Raw genomic sequence first — 23,611 nt, 5'->3', positions numbered from 1 at the left:
TTGCATATGCAGTTGTTTGATGTCTGCTCTGCCATCCCGACCTGTATATAGCTGAGAACTTTCTGCAAATTTGAGATTTGTTCTCTGAAAACTTGCAAAAACTTTCTTTGAATGCTTCCTTGTCCCTGCAGTTCTTGTGGAAAGGTCAAGTTGTTCTCATCGATGTATTGATTATACATTTCTCCTTCTATTGATCCTGTTTAAAGACTTCCATGATAGGTGCCCTGGATACTAATCCCTAAATGCACATTACAAGGCTGCAGGAAAAGAAGAAGAATCTCCTAAAATGGGTTTGAGGTTTGCTGGCTTTCTATGCTTCAGCCAGCAATTTACCCCTGTAGAACAGCCCTGAGAGCTTTGGGAAATGATAATGCTTCTGATTTCAAAATTTTTGATGTTAGGTATTTAAGGGAACAACAAAGCTTTAGTGACTGTGTGCAACTTGAAAGGAGGAAGTGTTTCTTCCTATTCTGGCTTTGTAAGAGAGTCTCTCTTTTGTACAGAGTATAGAAGGAAAGATATAATCCCGGTTGAGACCTGTCCATGTGTAATTTAACAGAAGCCTTTATGGTTCAGCCTCAACAGCCCCTTACAGCCAGGAGGAGCTGTATTTTTTGCTACCAGTGTAAGGATACAGCTTACCACTAAATCTTAATTTCCTTTACTGTGGGGCAAAGAACCCAGTGTGGCAGGTGCATTTGGCTAAATTATGTCCTATAGCGTCTTCACAGCCCTGCTGACAGTCAAATTTCACTTTCTTACGCAGCGTTCAGTCCAATTCTGTCAGCCTCATTGTGAATTCCTTTCAAGCTGCAGGATGTAACATAGTAATTAGCATCATTCCCCGCATAAGCGCTGGAAAAGAGGCACCAGGGGATTGAGCTAATATCCCTTCTGTAGGGGCTTCCTGCAAAGCAGTGGACAGGAGCAGAGGAGAAGGAGTGAGCCTCAACAGAAATCTGCAGCCAAGCGTGCCCCGAAGGCTTGGCGTGGGGTGGAAGAAGGAAGCCCCCAGGCTGGGAGGCCAGGCCAAGCAGGGTGATCCGTCAGGGGGCTGACCGAGAACTTCACCGTAACTGCAAGAAATGGATAATTTAGCAAGAGCCTGGGGCTGACTACATTTGAGCGCAAGAGGACAGTTCCCAGCAGCATACCTGGCAGCTTTCTGCTGTGCGCTCTAAAGCTGGGCTGGCCTCGTGCAGAGATCCTGGGATGAGGAGGAGCAGAGCAGTCAAGGCCAGGCTGATCCTGCAACATGCAGTGTTTCAGGTGATGTGGAGAGCAACCATGGTGTGGGGTCTGCCCCTGGTGCACCGAGCTGAATGGGGGCATGGATGCAAACCACCCACAGACCCACCCAAGGAACCCTAAGACTGTTTGACCCTACTTAATAAATTGCCAAGAAGACGATGACTGAAACCGTCTCCAGTAGAAAAAAATGAATGTACAGATGCCTTGTGCCATCCAGGACATCTGAGACCTTGAGGACTGCAAGCAGAACGAACACAACAAGCCCTGAGAGGAAGCAGTCGATAACTGCTGGAGTCGGAGAAGTGCCAGCTCCAGCGTGGGTCTGGCACGGCCCCTTGCTGCCGCTGCGTGGGGTGTGCTCCGCTGTGTTTCAAGACAGAGCAGTTCTGCAAAGACAACATTGATCTGAAATTTAAATCCGATGTAGTAACTTAAGCATTTCAAAATGCCTCTGAATCAATGAAAATGATTGAAGGCAAAATCCAGATGGCCACATAGCTGTATCATATAATACCGGCCAAAGGTTGTCTTTTTCTGGGCAAGAGTATCTTCTAACAGGGACTTAGTCTTCAAAGAGTTTTAAATGCTGCAAATTACTCATCCTAGGAAAAGTCTTTAACACAAACCCTTTTTCCTCCCCCCCCTTAGTAATCACCAGTGCTGTCACTGGGATTGTGATCTAATCCTTTATGGATGTTTTTCTGCTTCATGCTTCCTAACGCTCTGGGAATGAGTCATGTGCACTGGTGAGCTGAGCCCCCGTGAGCAGATCTGTCTGAGAACTGCACGGAGATTGTCTGAGAATACTATCAGGGTCTCCCAGCATCTTCTTAATGGAAGGCCATCATAGCAGCTCTGGCTGGATCAGACGGAAGATACTAGATGTGCTGGGTATTTAGGATTTGTTCTCAGGGCATAATCATACTTAGCTCTTCACTTGCAGACCTCCCGGTCAGTGCAGACATTACTGCGGCAGGCTGACCGAGGTCTGCCGGTTGATTAGGTGAAAGTCATTGCCTCCAGTAGCAAGCAGGCCAAAATAATGCATGAATTCCAAATGTGGGTGCTCTGCAACATTCTGGGCAATGCTGTTCTTTATTTATCTTCTTTTCTTAATAATTCCTGGCATTTGATTTGCTTTTTCGTTTGCTGATGAGCACTGCACTGATATTTTCAGAGAATGACTCCAGTAACTCCAGCATGCCCTTCCTGAGCAGTGATAGCTTGGTTAGAGCCCCCTGCAGTGAGTACAGAGCGAGGTTGTATTTCCCCACGGCATTCATCAGCACTGAAAGTCACCTGCCTTTTTACCACTCAGTCATTCATCACCACAAGATCCTTCTGCAGCTCTTCCCAGTCAGGTCTTACATTATTAACAAGCTTTGCCAGGTTCTCCCTCTTTCCCATTTCAAATACAAATACATTGGGCTGTACTGAGCAGTGCAGATCCCTGTAGATAACCTCCTCCACTCCAAGTACTGACCATTTATCTTTTTTTTGTTGTTGTTCTTTTTTTTTAAGTTCTGTTTCTACTGAACACTTGTTATTTCAAGAGAAGTTATTTTCTTTTGTGCCACTACTCCTTAGTTTCTTTAAAGCTCTTTGGTAAGAAGCATTGCCATAGGCACCCTGAGGTTCCCCACACTACATCAACTGGCTCCCCCTTATTCCCACAGCAGTGGTCCTTCAGAGTACTTTCTAGCACCTGAACAAGGAGGCTCTTAGAGGAGCATCTTTGTCCTGGGAGATGATTGTAGGACAGCCTGCTAATGAAACCAGCTAAATAGGGTGCTTACAAATGGCTGGTGTGAATAATGCCGGTGTCTTAATCTCTGCCTCACATTCTAAATTTCCAGTTTTACACAGGCTGTACAAGGACGTTTTCAGGGAGTCAGCTATTCCAGTGGTAAGGACTATGTGCACACAGGTATGCATAAAGATTATTTCCATCTTTAGGTTGGAATAAAAATTCCCCATGAGCCATTTGGGCCTATCCAATCTATAGATATTATTGAGGTAGAATCCTTCCTCCTGAAAAACGCCTATTGTAAGGTTTTGATTGTCTCAGAAACAGCTAGAGGAATTGTGTTTTAATGTGGTTTATTTTCCTCTCGCAGCTCTCAGTAGGCACACACCCACATGAGGCTATTCTAAATGATGGTGTCGTTACATCTGAACCTTTAGTAACAGGGTGTTTTTCAGCAATTGAATTCATATGTTTAATTTTGATTTTTTTGTTTTGTTTCTGTAAACAAATTAAAGTCTCTGCTGGTACAGCTTGCTAGTAAGCCTGGAGGTGTAAAGAAAATGTTGAAATGAAAATTAGAGCTGTGCAAAGCCTTTTTTTAATGAGCTCCAAAACACATGGGCTTAAGATTTCTGCAACCTGGAAGCTCAGCCTAGGATCTCAGCAAAGCCCAAATTACAGCAGGGCTCCCTGGCCAAGGCAGCGTGGCTGTGGCCCGTGGGATGCTTTCCAGCAGTGCACGACACAGCGAGAGGAGCCAGCTCTCAGTGGCAGCAAATTCAGCTGTCAGCTGCCATTTCCCATGCGTTGCAGTCAGGTGGGATGGCGAAGTCAGGGGTTCAGCAGAAACCAAAGTGAATTTGAGGTAGTCATTGTGTCCTGTTGCTGGTACCAGGGCTATGTGGGTTAGGCTATGCCATCTGAGACAACCTTAAGGACTGAACATTGTCCTGAAACAAGTCACCAGGATGGCATTTGGTCACTTAGTGCACACAAAAAATTGTTTATATGCCTTTCCTCCAGAGATGGGATTTTGTACCCTCTGCTCTATCACAGCACAGCAGGAATGATATAGACCCTTGTCCCTCTCCTTGCATTAAATCATGATCTGGGCTAGTAATAAGTCTTGCTGTACTTCCCACATCTGTGCATGCTAATAAGATATCCTTTTCTTGAATGATAATGATTTAACATAGACATATAAAACTTCCTGCCTTAAGACACAGAATGATCTGTAACTATTAGGGATTACAGTTAAATGTTCCTGTTGGAGGAGTTTGAATCCTAAGGCTGTTCATCAGGGGGATTTTAATACTCTTGTCTGGAACAGCTGGTGCCAGTGGAAGTGTGCTGGACTAGACAAGGCATGGGTCTTGTCCTGCACTCCCCTTCCACCCCCCAACCTTCTATTTTCATATATTTTGATTTCCATCTGTGTGAGATGAGCCTGTGTTTCAAGAGATGAGCAGAGAGGGAGTGGTGTGGGCCATCAGTAGAAAGACAGGAGAGGGATACAGGAGAGCACAGGGAAGTGGGAATGCAGTAGGGAGGCAAAGCAGGACAGGAGAGCAGGAGTTGGTATAAATAAGTTGTGCTTCCTTGGGCTGCGAGTGCAGGAAGCAAGGGGGTTGAATGCTGGAAAGAGAGATGGACAAAAACGTCAGAGAGACCAAAAAAAAATAAATTTGGGACAGGTGAGCACTGGAAGGGAAGAAGGCTGGAATGGAGAGTGGGCACTGGACAAGAAACAGGAGGAGAAGTCAGCTGAAGACATCTGGGGAGAAGCCAACCCTGCACCACTTGGGAAACTGTGTGCCTGGAGGGGAAGGGAGCAATTTCCCTATTACTACCACAGTGTCAGCCACAGGTTCTACTTGTGAGCCAGGATGATGAAGCCCTTGTTATTGTGCAAAATGATTTGCTCCACCTTCCAAAACTTGAGAGAGAAACATAAATGCAGACAATGAGAAGGGAAATTAGAGGGTAGTGAGACAGTGGTCTGGACATGCTAGATGGCTTTTTAGATGCTGTTTGCAACATGTCAGCAGTCTAATCAATGCCTATTTTTTGTAGCAGAAAGTAGCATCTTAAGGAAGAGTTTGGGAAGAACAACATAGTGAATGCTTGTAAAGACTCTGTATAATCATGAAGGGTAATGGGAGAAAGTAAGAAAATATTTCCCGTGGAACAGGATGCTGTTGGACTAAAAAAGTGAGGATCATTTTGGGAGTGCTGATCAGTTGTATGGAGAACACGTGCAGAGATGTACGTGTTTTGTTTGATGCAGCAGGGATCAGGGCTATGGGGAGGCTGTACAAAGTGGTGTGGCATGGTCAGGCAAGATACTGATTTGGGGAGCTGTGTTTGCCATGAGCTTTAATTTCTCAAGATCAGGGAAGATGTTATATTAATTGAGGCCTAAAGGTAATGAGAATGCAGACAACAGCTCCAGTTGTGTAGCTGAATATGAAACGCAAGGAGACATTATGCAGAACTTTTAAAATTCAGACATGCTGTGGATAAGAGTCTGTAGAGGCTCTAAGTGGAAGCTGGCGTCTGGGTAGGGTGCCTTCACAACCAGCAGCACAGTGAGAGGAGAAGAAGAGAATGATCATATGAGGTCAGGGGGTGCTTTTCCTGCAGGGACAAGATAGCTTTAGGTTCGCTGACCTGCACGTGCCTTTCCCACGTGGCCCTGAACACAAGCATCTGAGCTCTTGCTCTCTGGAGTTCACGATTCAAGCAGACATTTGCAGTTCTCCCTGTGGAAGCTTGAGTCTGCACCACACGGGTGGGAGCCAGGTTTTGAGTGTGTCATGAGATGTGTCTTTTCCAGAGTTAGCACAGGCTCTGGCCTGAGCTGCTCCTTGCGTCTCACCAGTGTGCACGATGGAGTTTCTGCCTGCTCCCGGGCAGGTTTTGGACAGTGTGGTCAGTTGATGTGGGCTGTGGTTGGAAAGGACACCCCACGCATCCCTGGTGCACAGCGGCAGTGGTAAAGGTGCCTGGGCTCTGGCCACATGGCTGCCAGCCTGGCAGGTCTCACAGGGCTCCCTGGTAAGGGAGAACTGGAAGAAATGACAGCATCGGTCCCTGGGGGTTGTGGAACTGAGGCGACTGTACAAACCTACCGCTTCAAGGGGAGAAGCCGGATCCACTGCATGTGGGGGAAACAAGGGTAGTGTAAGGGTAGAGTAAGTTGTCTGCCTGCATATAGGAAACATTTTAGCACAGGAAAAAATTCACCTGGGGCAAGAGGAGAAATAACTCTGATCACCGCCCACCTGCTCCTCTCAGGCATCCTTACGAGTGCTTTGCTTCAGCGTGGTGCTTTGCCAGCTGCAGCAGACTCAGATGAGGAACAGCAGTGTGCAGCTCCTTCATTTACTCTTCTTTCATCCTCCCAGAAACCTCACAAACAACCATGCAGGGTTACTATTTAGCAGTGGATGCAGAGTGCAGGTGTGCAGGGCAGGCTCACAGCTGCAGAGACAACCTGTCCTCATCCCCAGCTGGGCAAGCAGCTGCTTAGATGCTTGAAGTTGACGATTCTGTTGGTCATTTATGTTTATCTCAACCTGCGTACCCCAAGGTAGAGCCACCACTGCCAGGAAGGGAAGGGAATCCTTAGATCTTAATTGTGAGCATCAATATAGCAGCAATGGATTTTTATTAAGCATCTACATCCCTTGTTTGTCAGGCAAAAAAAAAAAAAACACAACACAAAACCCATGTGTATCTCTAGGGCAAAAGCCTACTTGCCAGTGGCTGTGCTGGGGCAGTAGGCTCACAATGGCCTTTAAGAGGGCTGTTGAGCAGTGCACGTTTTGGGGATCAGAAGTGGTAAATTTCTCTGCATGCATGTTGTACTGCTCTGTTTTATGTGGTATTGTCCATCACAGCACGAGGGGTGCTGAGCACCTACGCCAGGCTGGGGAGCACCACAGTGCCACAGTCGGGCTCATCCACATCACGCACATCCTCTAGGATGCTTTGGGGAAAAAGCTTCTCAGTCTGCCTCCAGAGCACCATTAAGGGAGAAAACATGTTGGCAGGTATCAGTTCTGAGCTGCTCTTATCTGATTTATTGTGAAAGTCACCTCTTTTGATTTAGGCAGTGCTGATAGTGAATGAGAAAACATGTGTTTCTAAAACAATGGCAATGAAAACATTTCTTGTCAGGCACTGTAGTTTATTGTCTTACTGCTTGAAAGGTAAAATATCCAGCAGGGAAGACACTGTGTCATCATAAAGCAAATGTGGATTATACAATACGACACTAACTTCCCGGATAATGCTCAGTGCCGCTTCTGAGCACAAGCTATATTGAGGTGTTCGTGCCTCAGCGACTGTGCACAACAACCTTCATCATTCACAGCTTTGCCAGCCCTGAATTCCTAGACCTGAAAATTTGGAGGTGATGGCTCTTATTCTTCATTTTGTTTCGCTCTTGTCCTGGGGCTTTTCCCAAGGGAAGGATCTCCACGGTTTTGTTCAACATCTCCTTGCTTTCCTGCACTAGGTGGCCCTCACAAACACCATCTCCACTGAGACACGCCTCAGGGCAGCCAAGCGGAAAAGCCTTTTCGGAATCACCATTCGTGTCCGGGCCCGTATTTGCCACTTGAGCCAGAGTCCAGCTTTGGTTTCACCTACGAGGAGGAGCCCCGGTCCCGGAGAAGCGCACCCCGTGCCCCTCTGCCCCTTGTCTTGCTGCCCGGGGTCCTCTCCCTGATCCCGTTTGACAACATTTACTTTCTCCATTTGGCAAGCCAGCTCACCTCTAAGTCTTATCATATTTAAATGTTTAACTGCTCTCAGACCCTAATTAAGAGTAGTAGCAGCAGCAATAGCTGTAGCTGTAGGAGTAGCTGTGATTTCTCCTATCTTAAATTTTAATGGCTTTTGTACAAGGCTCTGCGGAAAGGGTGATTAATGGCACCCGGAGAGGCTGAGGTAAATGTTTCTCTATGATGATTTTTGCCCTTTCTATTCATGACCCCCTTTCTTGACTTATGAAAAACTAAAAAGTCCACTTAGAAATAATTCTGTGATTACATTTTTTTCTGGGGTTCAGTAGGTGCTTAATACAGCACTTAATATATGTGTTGAATAGAAGCTGATCTTTTAAAGACCCAGCTCTTGGTGGTCTCCATGCCAACTCAGCTTTGCTTTGAGCAGTAATTACTAATATTGTTGGTAGTCTCCAAGGATTCAGTGGTTTTGGAGACTAAGCTCCCCTAGGCTAACCTTTATTTTTTCATCTTTTGTACTAGGCTGAGAGGAGTAGATGGACTTTTCATTTGATAAAAACATCAGTGCCTGAAGTTTTATTGTTTTAGGTGTGTGGAATGGGTCATTGAGTCATAAGATGTGAAACATCTGTTTGCATTTGCAGTGAGACAGCTAGAGGAGTCTTAACACTAAAAGAAAAGGAAAAAAAAAAACCAACACATCAAAAGATGTGAAAACCCTAGTGTCAAGTGACAGCATTGTGATTATACTCTGGTACAGAAAATATTTATTGTGGTTTGTAACCACGTCCACCAGGCGGTTAATTAGCAAAGTGTAGATATTGTCACAGTGGAAGAAGGTGAATGCAATTCATAGAAAATCCTCCAAGATAAGCAGCAGACGTAAAGGTGATTAAGCTGTCAATAAAGAAGAAACACAGGGGGAGGGGGAAGCAGGTGGATTTCAGTACATGCCCACAAACTAAACCAGTGCCACAAATTAGAGCAACCATTTACATTGTTAATATTTGTACTCCTGCAATGCCTCTGAGGTTTAGCCACGAACCAGGATCCCACACTGCTAGACATTGTACTGATCCTGAGCAAGAAATGCCTTTGCATTAAAGAGCTTATGATTTAAACATTAGCCAAGAGACAGTAGATGGGCATGAACAGACAGACGAGCGTGTATGCGGTACCAGTGAGGACCAGCCAGCACGACCACAGCCTACCTGCTGTCATTTTCTTATCTTGTAAGCAACATGGAAAAGGCATTGGCATTTTGACAGTGCATATACGATGCAGAAACCTTTCCAAATGTTAATTAAGCATCGTAGAGCCACAGCAGTATTACTACAATCTTCATTTTGCAATCAGGAAATCTAGGACAGCTTTGGAAAGCTGGGCTGGGTAGCCCAGGGCTACTTGGCTGTGCAGTGGCACGTTAGGAGATGAACCTCGCAGTGCTCACCGGCACTCCCCTGCTCACGTCTCCCAGCTGACTGTGCAGAGAGATGATTGCGAGCGGCAGTTAGCTGTATTTCAAAGAACATGAACAAAGGCAGTAACAAAAGCAAAACTTAGATGACAGTGTGAAGAAAAATTATAATAATTTTTTTTTTTTTTAGAATTACAGTATTGTCATTCTGCGTTGGAAAGAGCTCAGATCTCATTTCCTAGTTTTTTTGAGCATCTCTGCTTCCTTTTCACCTGGCACAGTCCGACACTGGCACGTGAGTGCCTCTGGCTTATAAGCCTCGCTGTACACATGGTCTCTTTCTAGATCGTCAGAGTACCAGGTTCAGATTTTAACAGGATGTTGCAGTTTATTGGGCCATTCATGCAGTGATGGACCTCTGCAGAACCAGTACCATGCCTCATGTTATCCCCCTCCCTAACAACAGGTGGTAAAGCTAAAATATTTTAACCAGATATTTTCAGTTGTATCTAGGAAAAAAAGTCAGCTTTGATGATTTTTATTTTGTCTTTCTGGAAACCTAATGTGTTTCCTATGGCTTATGACCACAATTCATTTCTAAGTGATTTTCTCTTGGCCAATTTCCATTTATCATTTAAATAATCTAGCAACAAAGAGGATGAGGTATTCTGCAAGAAGGTATATGACTCAGTAATCATTCTACCTTCATATCCCCTTTGGGTGGAATTATTAGAGACGAAATGACCTTCCTGGCTATCAAGCATTACCATTGTAACACAGATGGATAATATGACACCCTTGACACGGAGCCAAAGGCAGGTCGAGCTGACTGTGCTGTACCCAAACCTGAAAATGACAGAGACATGATTAAAATGAATGTGAGAAAGGAGAACAAGAGTGATGGGAGCCCTCTGCTAGCTTGCTGGAGACTGGGGAATCTAGCTGTGATGTATCACCTTTACAGTACTACTCATTTGGACCATGATGAGGGAATTTTGCTGTCTTCGCTGTCCTCTCAAGGGACCTTGATCTCTTCTCTTCATGGTCTTTAGGAAGAAACTGTGCCTAGTGGACAGAGAGAAGTCCTGCTAGTGAAACCCTGTGCAACCTTGTTTCACACTGGTAAAACTCATTTTCCCCATTTGTTTGACGATGCATCTTTTACATCTTTTGTATGAGCTGCTGAGAGCTGTGGTTGGTGAACTTGATCATACAAAACTACATGGAAAAGTCAACATTGTACATTTGCATGACACTTTTTTTTTTTTTTTTAACTCCAGAGAGTCCTTGAGCAGTCATCAGGATACTTCAGAGCTTATTTCCTCAATTTTTGGGCTGGGGAACTTGTGCAAGATTTTTGCTTTTTATAGTCCCAAGAGCTCTCTTCGCATTTCTTGGGTAGGCAGCCATCTGTGGCGTCTAACACTGTGGAACAGTGTTTAACAGAACTGAAATTACAGAACAAAGTCAGGAAAAGACCGTGCAGATCCTTAGACTTGAATTTGTCTAAAGAAAATTCATCTCTCTAGCAGTATCTAGATTTTTACAATGAGATCAGAATTGATATGGGGGCACTATTAGCCCCTGAGAGGATATACTGCACCGTCCTGATCTTTCTTACAGACTAATTTATTGTGTTGATAAACAAACATGGGTGGTGCCAAGGGATCTTACCTGACCTCTGATAGTGAGGACTTTGGCTTTAATCATGGTTGGCATGACAGTTATTTACATTATCTATATTATTTCTAAATTGTTTTCTATTTAAAATGAGGACTTCCAGAGGGAATAGCGTAAGGAGCTGTTTTTCTTAGATACCGCCACCCTATAAATTAGAAACATGGATCCCTTTATTTCAGGAAGTAAAATACACAGAGTGGGTGACCAAGAATTGATTTCCTTGGATGTAGGAAAGGAAGACCAGAGGCAGAGCTCTTGACATGAGTCAAACAAACCCATGAACCTGAGGGAAGATGAGTGGTGTCTCTGCATAAGATGTCATGTCTGCACAGCTGGAACGCACTCACCGCTATGTATCCTGCTGATGGAGCAGAGAGGTTCTGAAGTCCTCTAACTAACTTCATTTTCTGGTTCATCCCCAGGAATAGTTGTGCAAAGAGCATGATTTATCATGACTGTTATGGTGATCTACCTTGATTTAGTGATGAAATTACAATGATGGATCATAGTTAATTATGATCATTAAAAGACATCAAAAATGTAATCGGCTGTTCATCATATACCTTATAAAGAAAAAAAAAATACCTCAGGTTTTTAAGGACTGGGTTTCTAGGTGTTGATAAAATTAGAACATGTTTTATTCATGCTGTGATACGGAGTTCTTTCTTCACTGAACTCCTTGTCTGGGCATTTCACTTCAGAGGCACTGGGGAAGGATTTCAATGAGAATTTAATGCAGTATAAACCGTCATGGGTCCTAGTTTTTCCCCTGGCCCCATGGGGCACAGGTCATGCTCTCATGTGGCATGTCAAGGAAATCAGCAGGGCTGATCCATGGGGAGAGCCCATGAAACAATGCAAGTTGCAGATCAGCAGCCTGGCAAAAGCTATTTGGATTCTGGAAACACAAATTTGCCCCCATTTGACCTTGATTAAAGTCTAGCACAGTTTAATGAGGCAACATAAAATGCAAGTCAAATGCTCAATAGGGAGAATCTTGTCAGACATAAGGAACAATTGGGATCAAGTCAGTCAGAGCTTCTTTGGGGTTTTAATGACTTGTTAGATTCAGCTTTACTGTATGGTTTCATATAGAAAAAACAACAACAAAAAAAAGCAAGAGATAATGACTGAGGGGAGCATCATTAGTATTGGAGTGAAATGGCTAATGGCTCCAGATTGCTCACAGGTGTCAGAGAAGAAAAGTTTCTCCCTAGGCAGCAAGCTCTGTGATAACCACGAGCATTATTATTTGCACTGCAGGAGTGCCTATCAAGGTTAATGGAGACTCAGCCCCTTTTTTGCTGGGGAGCCATTAGGATTTGCACAGAGGAGAGGAAATGAGAAGACCGAGCTCAGCGCTGGCATCCCCGCCTTGGTGCACAATCCACTGAATGGAGTTTGGCAAGACTCGGAGAAGAACCATATGCTTGAAAGCAGGACATGGAACATTTGATAAATATTACTATTATAATGTGTTACTATTATAATTCAGTACCCTAAAAGGAAAAGTAAGGTGTGATTTGATCGTGATCTGTAAGTCTCTGTCTGAGGAACAAACCTTCTTTTTGTTGGGCTCTTCTGTTTAGCAGACAAAGTGCAGGAGTCCATGAAGGAAGCTGAACACAGACATATCTGTCTGTGACAGTAATTAACATTGGCACCACTTACTACGTTTCCTTTGGATCCTCAGAGTATAGCTATGAGCAAATCAAAGCAGGATATGTTTTGAAAGAGGTTTGCTTTGATTTAAATAGAATTTAGAGAAGTCCAGTGGCCTCTATGATACAGCGCTCCAACTCAGATGATTGCTTATCCTGTTTGGCTTTAAAACCTGTAACACATTATTATGCCCCAGTTAATAGATGGCAAACTGAGGATCAAAGAAGATGTGCCCGAGGTCATACAAGGTTGGGAGACTCAAAGGGAATGAAAAACATCTGGTAACTGCATGTTGTAGTGAATCAGTGCTGGAGAGTGTCACTGAGAGTGGTCAGCCAGAGAAGCAGAGGTCTTTGAGTGGTCGTCTTTGAGGTGTTCGCTCCTGCAGGAGACAGCTTGGTAGCATGTGCAGGTATTTATAGTGCAGTATTCACTGAGAAGTGAACACAGATCAAACCCAGTGGGGCACTGCTGGCTCACTTTTCACTCTTCTGGGGCAATGCTGTGGCTCACCTTGTGGGGTGTGAGGGCACGCTGAGCAGGACTAACTCCTGGGCTGCTCAGCAAGCGACCCGAGCAGCAACAACTCTTCCTCTTCTCACGTAGCTGAGACAGGTCTAAGTAGTCAGTTGGGGGTGGAGGTGGGACATTCGCAGGGAAGCTGGCACGCAGGAAGCACCATCGCAGCGTGATGGGACTGACTCAGATTTCTTCTTCCTGGAGTTGACAGTGTTCGGTCCCTGACCTGTTCACAGCCATGCCATGCCCTGTGCAATAATCTGGGTCCCAGTGAGTCACTATACAGCAAGGCTTCGACCTTTGTGTTTAGAATAGTTTCTCTTTTTGCCGAAAGGGCAAATACTTCCAAGGGAGTTTTCTTCCCTTCTGTGGGCCTGGTGTGCACGTAACGTACTTTTCATCTTAAGAGCAAAGTGTTTTTGCAGAGACAATTGAATGAAATTAAGAATGGCACATCATGATCATTTATATCATGTGTATCTCAGAAAGTTCATCAATTCATATTACATTAGGGAATATGTAAACTAAATGTGCACTCATTTGGCATAGTCCTCAGAGCAATTATTCTTCAGTTGATTTAGTACACTTGATAAAAATAAAGGTTAAGGAGGATGTTAATTTGGGATATTTTTTTCCTGCTTTATAAAAAGTGTTAAAATGCAGATTAATTCCAGACTTTATAATACTGCATCCAATTCACTATCATATAAAAATAACTTGCATAAGTCAGAGGAACAGGCCCAATCCTCGTGTTCAAATACAGGGAATTTTGACATTGACTTCTATAGGAGAAGGCCCAATGTCAAAACCTAGATATAACATGAATTCGTGCCAGACACGTTACAGCTCTGCTAGGAACATCTTCATTGGAGCATAATAATTTGTGAGAGAGAGATGCGCTGTGAGCACTCCTGGGGTTGGGGGCCGTGGGCAAAATGTTGGTGGCAGAACTAATTCTAGTCTGAGGAGAAGAGAAAACCAGTGTCTTGAAATGTTGTTGCTTCCAAATCTCAGCCCATCAGACTCCCAAAGACCTACATTTTTTGTCCAATTTTGGAGGTGGGAGAGTGTTGGCAGGACATCCTTAGGAGATAGTGAAAAGAGATAAAGCCACTGCAGCTTTTTTTCCTGAGTTCAAGAGAGAGGAGTGAAAAGCCTGCCAGTGCTGCCCTAAAATTGCTAATGAAAGAGAGTGAGAGAGGCATTTGCTTCAATATGCTCAGCAAAAATGGAATTTTCAGAGGAGTCTGGATAAAGACATCAGACACAAAGAAATCAGTACCTAATAAAAGAACTTACCTGAGTCAATCCTGCTGATTGGCTTCAATAGCAGACATGTGGGTGTTGAAGCAGAATTCACTGCAGAAGTTTAAAAAAAAAACACAAAATGAAGAGGAAAAAGAAAAATGACATGCAAGTTGTAGGGAATGCTAATGACATGACTAGGAAAGGATCCTTCCTCTGCAGGGTTAAGGAAGCGCTTCATAGCAGCCAGGAGGAGTGGTAGCAGTCTTTCTCTGAGGAATAAATCAGGCCTATATCCCAAAGTGAATCTGGGGGCAGACAGAGTGAAGGAAATCTTCCCAGAAGAAAGATGGGATTATAAAAGTGAATAAGGAATTACATGGGAGTTATATACGGGAGATTTCGCTGTAGAAAAATGGAGTTACATTTATAAACCTGTGGCTTATTTCAGAGTACTCTTATCCTTGGCTCTGCAATTGAGGAATTGCACATTTTCATCCTTTCTTTATTGCCTGCCCCTATCACTGATGCTGCAAGGACAACCCTCATGTCCCTAGAGATGCTTCAAACCCTTTCAACAATGGGAAAGGACTTTCTCTCTGGCTTCACCCCTGCACCCCATGCCCTGACCTCTCCCGTGTGCATTTGAGGTTTGCAGAGAGCCCCCACCCTCCATGGCAAATAAATCCCAGCAGCCATGGCCCAGCACCTGCAGCATTGGGAACCCACACGCAGGGAGCGAGAGGCGCTTGCAGTCCTTTTCCCGTCCTCAGCATCGCCACCCCCAGGAAATCTGCTTCCCGGGGAATTCTTAGCAACTGTGTCTGCTGATGCCAGGAGAGAAGGGGGAGCAAACTCTGTGTTGTGCCCTTCCTGCACTGCCCTCTCTTCTGTGCCCAGGAGGGTCTGGGAGCTCCTTACAGACATGCATGAGTGAACAGGAAAGATTTTATTTTGCTCCTTTCAAATTGAGTTTATTTGGATTTTTGTATGTAGGAGACTGCAGGATTCATGAGCTATGCCAAGTTTCAGACTTCCTGGTCCAAATCCTGTTGAACCATGTGCATTCAATTCTCCTTCCTCTCCCATGCTCATGAGAGGCGGGGAAGCGCTGGAACGCCCTTCGTGTGCATCGCTGCAGAAAACAGCCTTGCTTTGGCTCAGGGAACGGGCAGTATGATTCGCACAGATCTTTCATCCTAAAAACAGTGATCTGAGGTTTTATTTCTATCATTTGCACGTTCTTGGTATTTTTTTTTTTTTTTGAGAGCACTATCCAAGTGTAGGCCTAAGGGTTTTTAATGTGGATTGTTGGTAACTCCAGCCTGCAAAGGGGCTTTTCTTCCTATTATCAGAAAGCACAGGCAAACCATGGTGCTATGCCTTGCTTCCATTAAGCTCATTTTTTGAACCAACTCTTAACGCTACACATTTGTACATTTTTGTAATAAGAGGAGCATGCTGAGCTGAAGTTCCTGAGATGCCAAATGTGATTTCACAGCCACTATCTGGATAGGATTGCCCTTTAATATCATCCAAGAGGTTCTTATACACTGAAATTGTTCTGTCATACATGGAATTGCCAAAGTAATTTGGAGTAAGTTATTTAATAAACTTTGCCTTGCTGTAATCCAAAAAAAAAAAAGTTTTTGATTTTCCTCATAATTCTGTTATTTCATGCTAGATAACTTGGATGAATAAGTTGTGGCCTGTCAAATGTATGCAAGTGATTAATTAATTGCACATTTCTTGATGCTAGGTTTTAAGTGTATTGGTCAGTTTAATTGGATCAGTAGGCCACATGGCATGCCTCTGATCTCCGGTAGGATGGATGCTGCTTCTTGAAAGAGTCTTCCAAGAATAAAAATTCCTGATCAAGCATTTAAAGCAGGCATCCTGGATGAAATGCCAGGACGCAGGCAACCACAAACTCAATCAATTACGTAAGTGCTATCGGCATCCCGGAAAGTAAAGTGCTGCATTGTGCTAGTCTTTTTCCAAAATAGAATTTCAGCTTGAGAAAATATTCATAGAAGTATTACCTAATATTCACTTTGCCAAGCTCAGTGCTGCCAGAGAGTTCAGTTGTTAAAACACATGTAAAGTACAAGCTCAACTGAAGCAAATTTCTATGAAAATTATGTACAGAGCATGCCTTCATCCACTCCTCCTAGTTCTCGCAGTACTGATATTAGAGGGATCAGCAGCATCTCCCTTTGCACCATGTTTATCTCAGTTTTATATAACCTGAATGCTGTGTATATTCTGGCTCTGTCATTAATTTTAAGCTAGGTCAAATTCATACATATTAGATAATAAGCATTTTTAGTCCCCAAATGTGTGCGTTAATTAATTTTATTTCATCTAGTGTAATTGTCCTTATAGCTCTGTGCTCATTAAAAGAAGAGGTTGAGAATCCTCCTTTGTGCTAGGCTTAATTTGGGAAGAAATCACAGAAGCTGCCTTACAACTTCTCTGTCAATGCAGATCAGTTGTGACTTGCAAGCAACTCCCCTCCTCCCCACCACTATTACTGACTCAGGAGTCATTTCCAATTCCTCGGTGTAAGCACACATCACTCTAAGGAGACAGAAATTACATCCAAGGCAGTAGAAATAGCCAGGAAGACCTAGTTTCATATATTTTCCTTTTGAAAGATATGAGTGTGTTGAACTGAATGGAAATACATACACTGAAGCAGGTGCTGAAGGTCTACCTGCTCAGGCTCCTCATCCAATTAATTTGTCCAGTGTCTGAACCTGGGCAAAAGTGGGCATTGATGCTGAGTGTCTCTTCCAGCGTGAATTCCCCTCACAATAGCTTTCCAGTGTGTAGCTGACAGCACATATGGGTGATTAGCTATAGTTTATTAGCAGGTCATTGGTGATCAGGTGGACCTTGCCATACTTGGTAAGGATTCTGCAACTTTTTTTTTTTAATCTAATGTTTTTAGCAGGACTTGAGTGCCCCAGACTTGTCTTTCCTTCTGCAGTGTCAATCACTCAAGCCTTGAAACTACTGCAGCTGCATCGCTGCCAGTTACTGTTCATTAAAACACCTATTTGTCATTTATCAAGAATTTATAAATGAATCCTGAATAGGCTGGTCTCTCTATAAATCCTTCGGTGCTGTTAGTGCTGGACATCTTTGAGTCCTCCTGCATGTTTCTGACTGGCTTTTGCTGTGAGAGAAGGGCTCTTCGGGGCTTTTTAAAGTGGAGCCAACATTTGAGATGTTGTATTTATACAGGACGTGCGGATCCCTCTCAGTTCTCATTGATCACAGCAGAAGATGAAGACACTCAGCACCTGCTCAGTTTGCAAATATCCCCCGGTGGAAGGCTAAACAGAGCTTCTGCCTCTTGTCCCCCCAGATTTCACTTGCAGTTGACATCCTTCCTGAGTTGACTAGACATGTAATACTGAATAACACATTTTAGCTTTGAGTTCGCTACTTTGAGGTGTCTCTGTAAAATGTATGAGGCACCAGCTGGGGTCTTGGCTTCTTTGGTGAACTTGTGAAGACGTGATCAGTTAGGAAGCATTGGAGGAGGATGCAGTCCCAAAGGGAACATGCCCTCCCGGAAAGTGATCCATAGGGAATATAACAACTCAACCTCTGCTATAAATACGCCATTTCTCCTCATCAGAAGAGAGCAATGGGCTCTGTAGCATGTCCTGGTGATCATCAGACATGCGCAGTTTCCTGACCGAAGGGGGAAAGGTAGTCCAAGCCTGAGGGTCTTGCAGATACTCCCCTTCCAGCTAATGGGCTTTCACAGAAAATGCCTCTGATGGCACTGCACGGGGGAGTCTGTCTTTCTCTATCCCCCTTGAGGTTTTTTTTTTTGCACCATTTTTGCAATGCTGATCTTCCGAGCTAATGTCTTGAATTCCTTGCCTACTAATGCAGTGTGGTCCTTTGAGACCCCTGGGCGTATTTAATTTCATGCATGTGTAAGATACCTTTTCCCTTTTGGCACTATGATACCAGCTGCAGTCACTTTAACCACTGCCAGTCAATCCTAGTTATCAGAATCTGTTCAGGGGACAGGAGGAGGGAGAAGATAATGGATTTGCCTTGAGAGCTCATCTAGAAATGCAACCCTACGCAGCAGACTGCCTATGTAATGTATTACTTTTTAATAATGTAAATATATTAACATCAGAGCAGTCTTCTCAATCTTCAGTACCTAAACATTACATCTCTATCAGAAGCAAACGTAATTAGATATTATAAATATGAGAAATATCGGGACATTAACATAAAGAGCACCAATAGGTTGCTTTGCTTGTCACGTAATTGAAAAGCATTAAGGGTGCACTCTGCTGCGCGCTAGCACGGTGAGCAAGGATCAAGCCTAACGTGAAGGTACAGCTCCGGTATGCAGAGCCTCACCCCACATAACTTCACAGGAACACTGTCAGGGTTTTTTTTAGGTCTGAAAGTTAACATTTCTGTAAAGTTGATTAGCATTTGCAAATGTTCATCAGTGACTCTCTGTGCCATTCTCTAATCAGCAGCGTTTGCTCTCTTGGTTATTTAATGGTATTAGCGGCAGCAAAAGTGGAACCATTTGTTTCAGGCCAAGCAATCATAATCCTGCTCACTCTGGATGCTGGTATTTAAATATGCGTGGGATGCTGTTTTCATCCTACATTCCTGTTCTGTAAGATTTCTGCTTTGCAAAGTTTTCCAGTCTCTTGGTCTTCTGCTTAGCACCCTCCAGGTAAGCCTGGAAATGCAAAAATGTCAACCATTTTAAATAAGGTACAAAGCCAAAATGACATATGAAGATTTTACACTTCCAGAGCAAAAAGGAATTATTTAGCATGGCTCTACTGGGAGTACAGACTTACTCTGAGAAAAATGGGATGTTCTGAATGACTTTCTGGTGATGAAATCTTTGGAGTAGCCCAAGAGAGAAAGTCAGGTCCATGTTGCTGGGGTAGATTAGATCCACACTAGAAGATATCTAATCTTGGCTGGAAGACAGCTCAGTGGTGCTTTCCCAACCGGTTGCACAACGGGCCTCTTTCTTAGGCTGGTCACCTCCTCCCTGTGGGCTCACAGGCTCTAGATGAGCACCTGGACTTACATTATTGGCGTGCAAAGGGGAGGATGAGCTAAGAACCAGTACAAGTTGCCCCTCTTCTCTCGTCCTGCACTGTGCTGTTTCTCTGCCTGGGACTGCTGCAGCCCTGGAGCCAGGTGGCCGGGGCTCACCGGGTGTTGTGTCGAGGCAGTCGGAGGTGGCAGGGCTCCTGCGGGCTGCTCAGGAGCAGTCTGTCACTGGGAATTCTGCATATTTTGTCTTCAAAACTTGCCTTTTCCTGGAACTGGCCTCATTCGAAATTTTGATGCCAAGTCTTCTTTCACCTTCTTCTGTTTCTCTTTCTTTATACTCCTTGTTCTATAATTAGTTGAATTTCTGTCTCTGCTTTGCTTCTTCCTTTGTCCTTTTCCCAGCTCTGCTCTTAGATCTCTCTCTTCTTTACTTTCTGTCTGCCCTCTCATGGCTGGATATTTATTTGCTTATTTTAATTTCTCTGGTGTGAAACCCTTTCCTGCACCACATCTCACAGACGTCAGAGGATCCTCGCGGCCCCTTGCCATCCACCCCATGCCACTGCCCGCGCTCTCCCCTTGCTCTCTCCTCCTCTACGAGTTGTGCTGTTGCTCTGCTGTCACTGCCATGGTAACTTCAAAAAGACATGGCCATTTGATATACCGGGAGAAGGAGAAGTCTGCGGGAGTGTGTGTGCGTGTACATATATATGCGCCAGGGGAGGGAACGGGATATCCCTTTCCTTTTTCTTTTCATTTTTATATTCAAAGCATTTCATCAGAGCTGCTGAGAAGAGGCTCCAGCTCACAGGAGCAGTGCCTGGCTGTGGGACAGGAGCTGTGTACCCCATCTCGCTGCCCATCTTGGGGTGGCCTCGCAGGCAGCCGTGGCACCATGTCCTGCAAGGGATGCTCGTCTGCTCCCTGTGCCCGACTCACGGCTCTGCAGCAACCAGGAGTTAAAATAAGGCGGCAACATCTTAAAAGTCTAAACCATGGGAAAGAATAGCTCTGCTCCTGAGGGGAAACATATGGGGCATTAGGAACGCTTTCCCCAGCTTGCACATTTATACTTGAAAGTTAACAGGAAAAGAAAACAAACACAACAGCTTCAAACCAAACAAGCCGTAGGGGCTTGCGGGCTGTGGCGGCTGCCAGGGTGAAAACCAGTGGTGCATTGTGGTGGGGATGGGGCCGGGGCGGCTCAGCCACGTGTGTCCCCCCCAGAACGGGAGAAGGGGCTGTGGGCTTTTGCTGAGTGTTTGGGTCTGGAAGTGGAGCCAGAGAGGCTGGCCTTGCCCAGCAAGTTCCCACATTACCCTGCTAATCCCAGCTGTTGTGCTATTTGGGAGCATGCGGCACCCTGCAACCAAACCCTCCAGCACAGCCCTCTGGGGATGTTGAAGCTGCAGCAGAGGCCGTCCCCAGAGCACTCTTTCTATTTTGCAGAGAACTGATGGCACCATCGGCAGATTTATCCCTTGTCCCACCATAAGCAGCAGGGCTCAGTGTGGGGACTCTGCGGGCATGTCCTCATCCCTGCTCTCTCCTTTTTGCTGCTGGGGATGGCACGTCCACCTTGGCATGAGGCAGGTTGGAAAGCAGCTTTTCTGTGGTATGGAGCTGGGGAAGAACAAACCCAACACTCCGCAGGGACTAAGCAGGGGATTCCCTGCAAATATTTCCTCATGTAAATACCCTCTTGTGGCTTTTAATATGACTGAGGAGGAAGAAGGAATAACCCGGGACAGCAAAACTAAAACCTGGTTTTCTAATCTGTGAAAACCAAGCAGGGAAAATATAGAGGAAAGAGCCAACAGCAGTGACCCTCCATGGATCCTGAAGCAGGTCCCTGAAATGATGCTGTGCCCAGCTCGCCCTGTCCCCAGCCACCTCACGTGTGTATGGCTCTGTAGGGCGCCTTAAATGACTGTGCGAGGGGCAGGGAGGCTGCTAATGAAGCAAGATGTAGCTGCAGCCTGCTCCCTAATGCAGTGCTAACTCACTCACAGCCATTACCTTCATTTTAATAGCATCGTGGTGAAGCTGTATGAATGCAGATTTTTTTTTTTTTTCATTACTGAGTTATTCATGAAAGGGTTGGACCAGATGCACATGTTCCTATTCCTCAGCTTACTGGTGGTGGTTTTCCTGTGTACTCACCAGGAAGATGCAGCTTGAGGCTTGCTGGGAAAAATGCACTCCATCTTCTTCAGCCCTGGAGAGAACTAGAGGCCTGCTTTGAAAGGCAGGGGCAGGTTGGCCTTGATACTGGTCACACCAGGATATTTTATGCAGCTTTTGAACTGTGGAAGCTCCTCGGCCTTGGCTCTGTGTCCTTGAGAGGAGCTGCAGGGCAGCCATGTCCTCAGGCCCCTGGGAAGCTGGGAGTGGTGGTGGTTGTGGTCTCACAGGAGATTTTCAATGAAAAGAGTAATAAAATGAGGAAAACGAAAATGTCATTCAGGTTAATTCTGGTTTGATATTCACCTGAAAGCATTAAAAAAATTAGAGGAAACTTCTAAATGAAATGATGTTCTGAGCTGAAAAGACCTGAAAGTCTGCTATTGAAGGCTTTGACTTCCATTTTTATTTTTTATAAGGAAATAGCAGAAATGCACAGATATGTTTTGATGCTTAAGCTCCATTTATTTTTGTTGGAAAGGTTGTTTGGCTGTTTGGTTTTGTTTTCACCGGCTTTGTATTGGAAAGAAAACATCCTGGATGCAAATGTGTGATCCAGGAGGGAGCCTGTGAGTCTGCCACCAAATGCATCTTTTCAGCACAAAATGTCTCCAACGCCAGAATACTGGGTTAATTTGCCATTTTTCCAGGGCTACATGCAAACTGTTCAGTTGATTAGCAATGTGCAAACACCCACCACAGCATACACCAGTGCTCATAAACTGATAAATAACAACAAATTAGTGGCTGTGTTTTCTCCCCAGATCTGTTTTGTCCTCTTCACTGCTGCCCAGCTCCAGTACCTGGTGTAAAATCCGTCTGTCTTCCCCAGAACCACCTTTAACTTTCATGACTGCTTGCACTCGCTTTGTTTTCTTGCTGCACTCATCCTTCCCCTCTGTTTGCAGTCCCTGAGCTCCGTGGTGCTCAGCGTGGGGCTCATCACCAGTGGTGAGGGGCTGGGAGAGGTGCGGGTGTGGGGATCAAGGTGCCGTTGGCCCACCACGAAGGAGGAGGCTGGAACAGGCGGATTTGGGAGCTCCATCACGGGAGCCGCAGGAGGATCTGCTCCCTCTGGGAAAGGACAGGCTGGATGCTTTTCATTATGCTTCCCTCATGTGCATGCATATGTATGAACGGAGCACGCTGGTGCGTGTGCGTATGCATGTGCACGGTGGGAGATGGAGAGGGAGGTTTATGCATCGAGCTGTCCGGAGGACCGGCTCATGCCCACAGCAAGCGGAGGGACGGACTGCTCAGCCTCTTCGGACCAGGAGATGTGGGTCCCTGAGCACTGTGGTGATGGGGCTGCCCCCAGCCCTGCTGCGGGAGCCACTGCAAAACCTCAAGCGCAACAGGACCGTGGCGCTGAGCCTCTCTGCTCCCCCTTTTTTTGCCTACCCCCTTTAGCCACGGCTGTGAGGTGGTCACAGGGTTTTTCTCTCTAGCCGTTCAGATGAGCTTCTTGTTGCTGGAGCAACGTGGAGCAGCCTGAGCAGCCCCTGAGTACCTGGTTCCTAAAAGAGCGCTCTGTCGTCACAGCCCTCCCATATTTATGAGGCAGCCTTGCAGGCAGAGGTGGGTGCAGCGCTCCCCTGCCCGCTCCCCTCCTGCCTGCCACTCACACACCCGCTGTACCTCAAACACGCAGAACCCAAATTCTCCTCAGGAAAACAACAAAACCTCACGTCTCTTCTCACATAGCTGAAAAAAAAAAAAAGAAGAAAAGAAAAGAAAAAAAGGATGTTTTAGATTGAGCTCATCTTTTTCAAAACTTCCTTTCTCTTTGTCCTTGAAGAAAATCTCTTGGTTTCTTCTTTCTGGTCCCTTCGAATGAAATTCCTAGCAGGGACACCTTGTCAGCTTTTTTTCTTGGTCTCGAATACAATGTTTCAAATGAAATGCCTTTTTTAGTCTCATCTACTTCATCTACAAGAAGATGGGTGAAAAATCTATTTTCTTTCTTCTTTTAAAAGAATTTTTTTTTCTCCTCCAAGTGGCCTTATGGCTCCTTTTAAGAAATTATATAACAAATTGTGGAAATCTGGAAGGGAGCTGGTAGTTTGATTTCTTTAAGACTCTCCC

General features: G+C 45.0%; 1 protein-coding gene across 19 annotated transcripts in view; it reads left to right on the top strand.

Moving 5' to 3' along the window:
- LOC308177032 (uncharacterized protein) overlaps positions 1-23,611 on the top strand; it is a 136,751-nt gene that overhangs the window by 9,071 nt on the left and 104,069 nt on the right. For 4 of the 19 annotated variants that reach the window (XR_013938815.1, XR_013938816.1, XR_013938817.1 and 1 more), the window contains one exon: positions 901-2,228. The exons of 7 other annotated variants lie outside the window; for them this stretch is intronic. Coding sequence is in view for 1 of the 12 variants with exons in the window: in XM_080553632.1 (XP_080409758.1) it covers positions 7,521-7,733 (213 nt within the window). In the remaining 11 variants the exon portion in view is untranslated. Of the gene's footprint in view, positions 1-766; positions 2,229-7,520; positions 8,656-11,028; positions 12,067-12,112; positions 12,464-23,611 lie in introns of those variants that run through there. 8 more of the 19 variants (XR_013938811.1, XR_013938812.1, XR_013938813.1 and 5 more) reach the window with 7 other exon arrangements.

Source organism: Anser brachyrhynchus (assembly GCF_964034855.1).
Source record: "Anser brachyrhynchus genome assembly, chromosome: 13".
In the NCBI taxonomy this organism is placed as follows: Eukaryota; Metazoa; Chordata; class Aves; order Anseriformes; family Anatidae; genus Anser; species Anser brachyrhynchus.
Note: the sequence above shows the minus strand (reverse complement) of the source record. Positions and strands in the feature narration are given on the sequence as shown.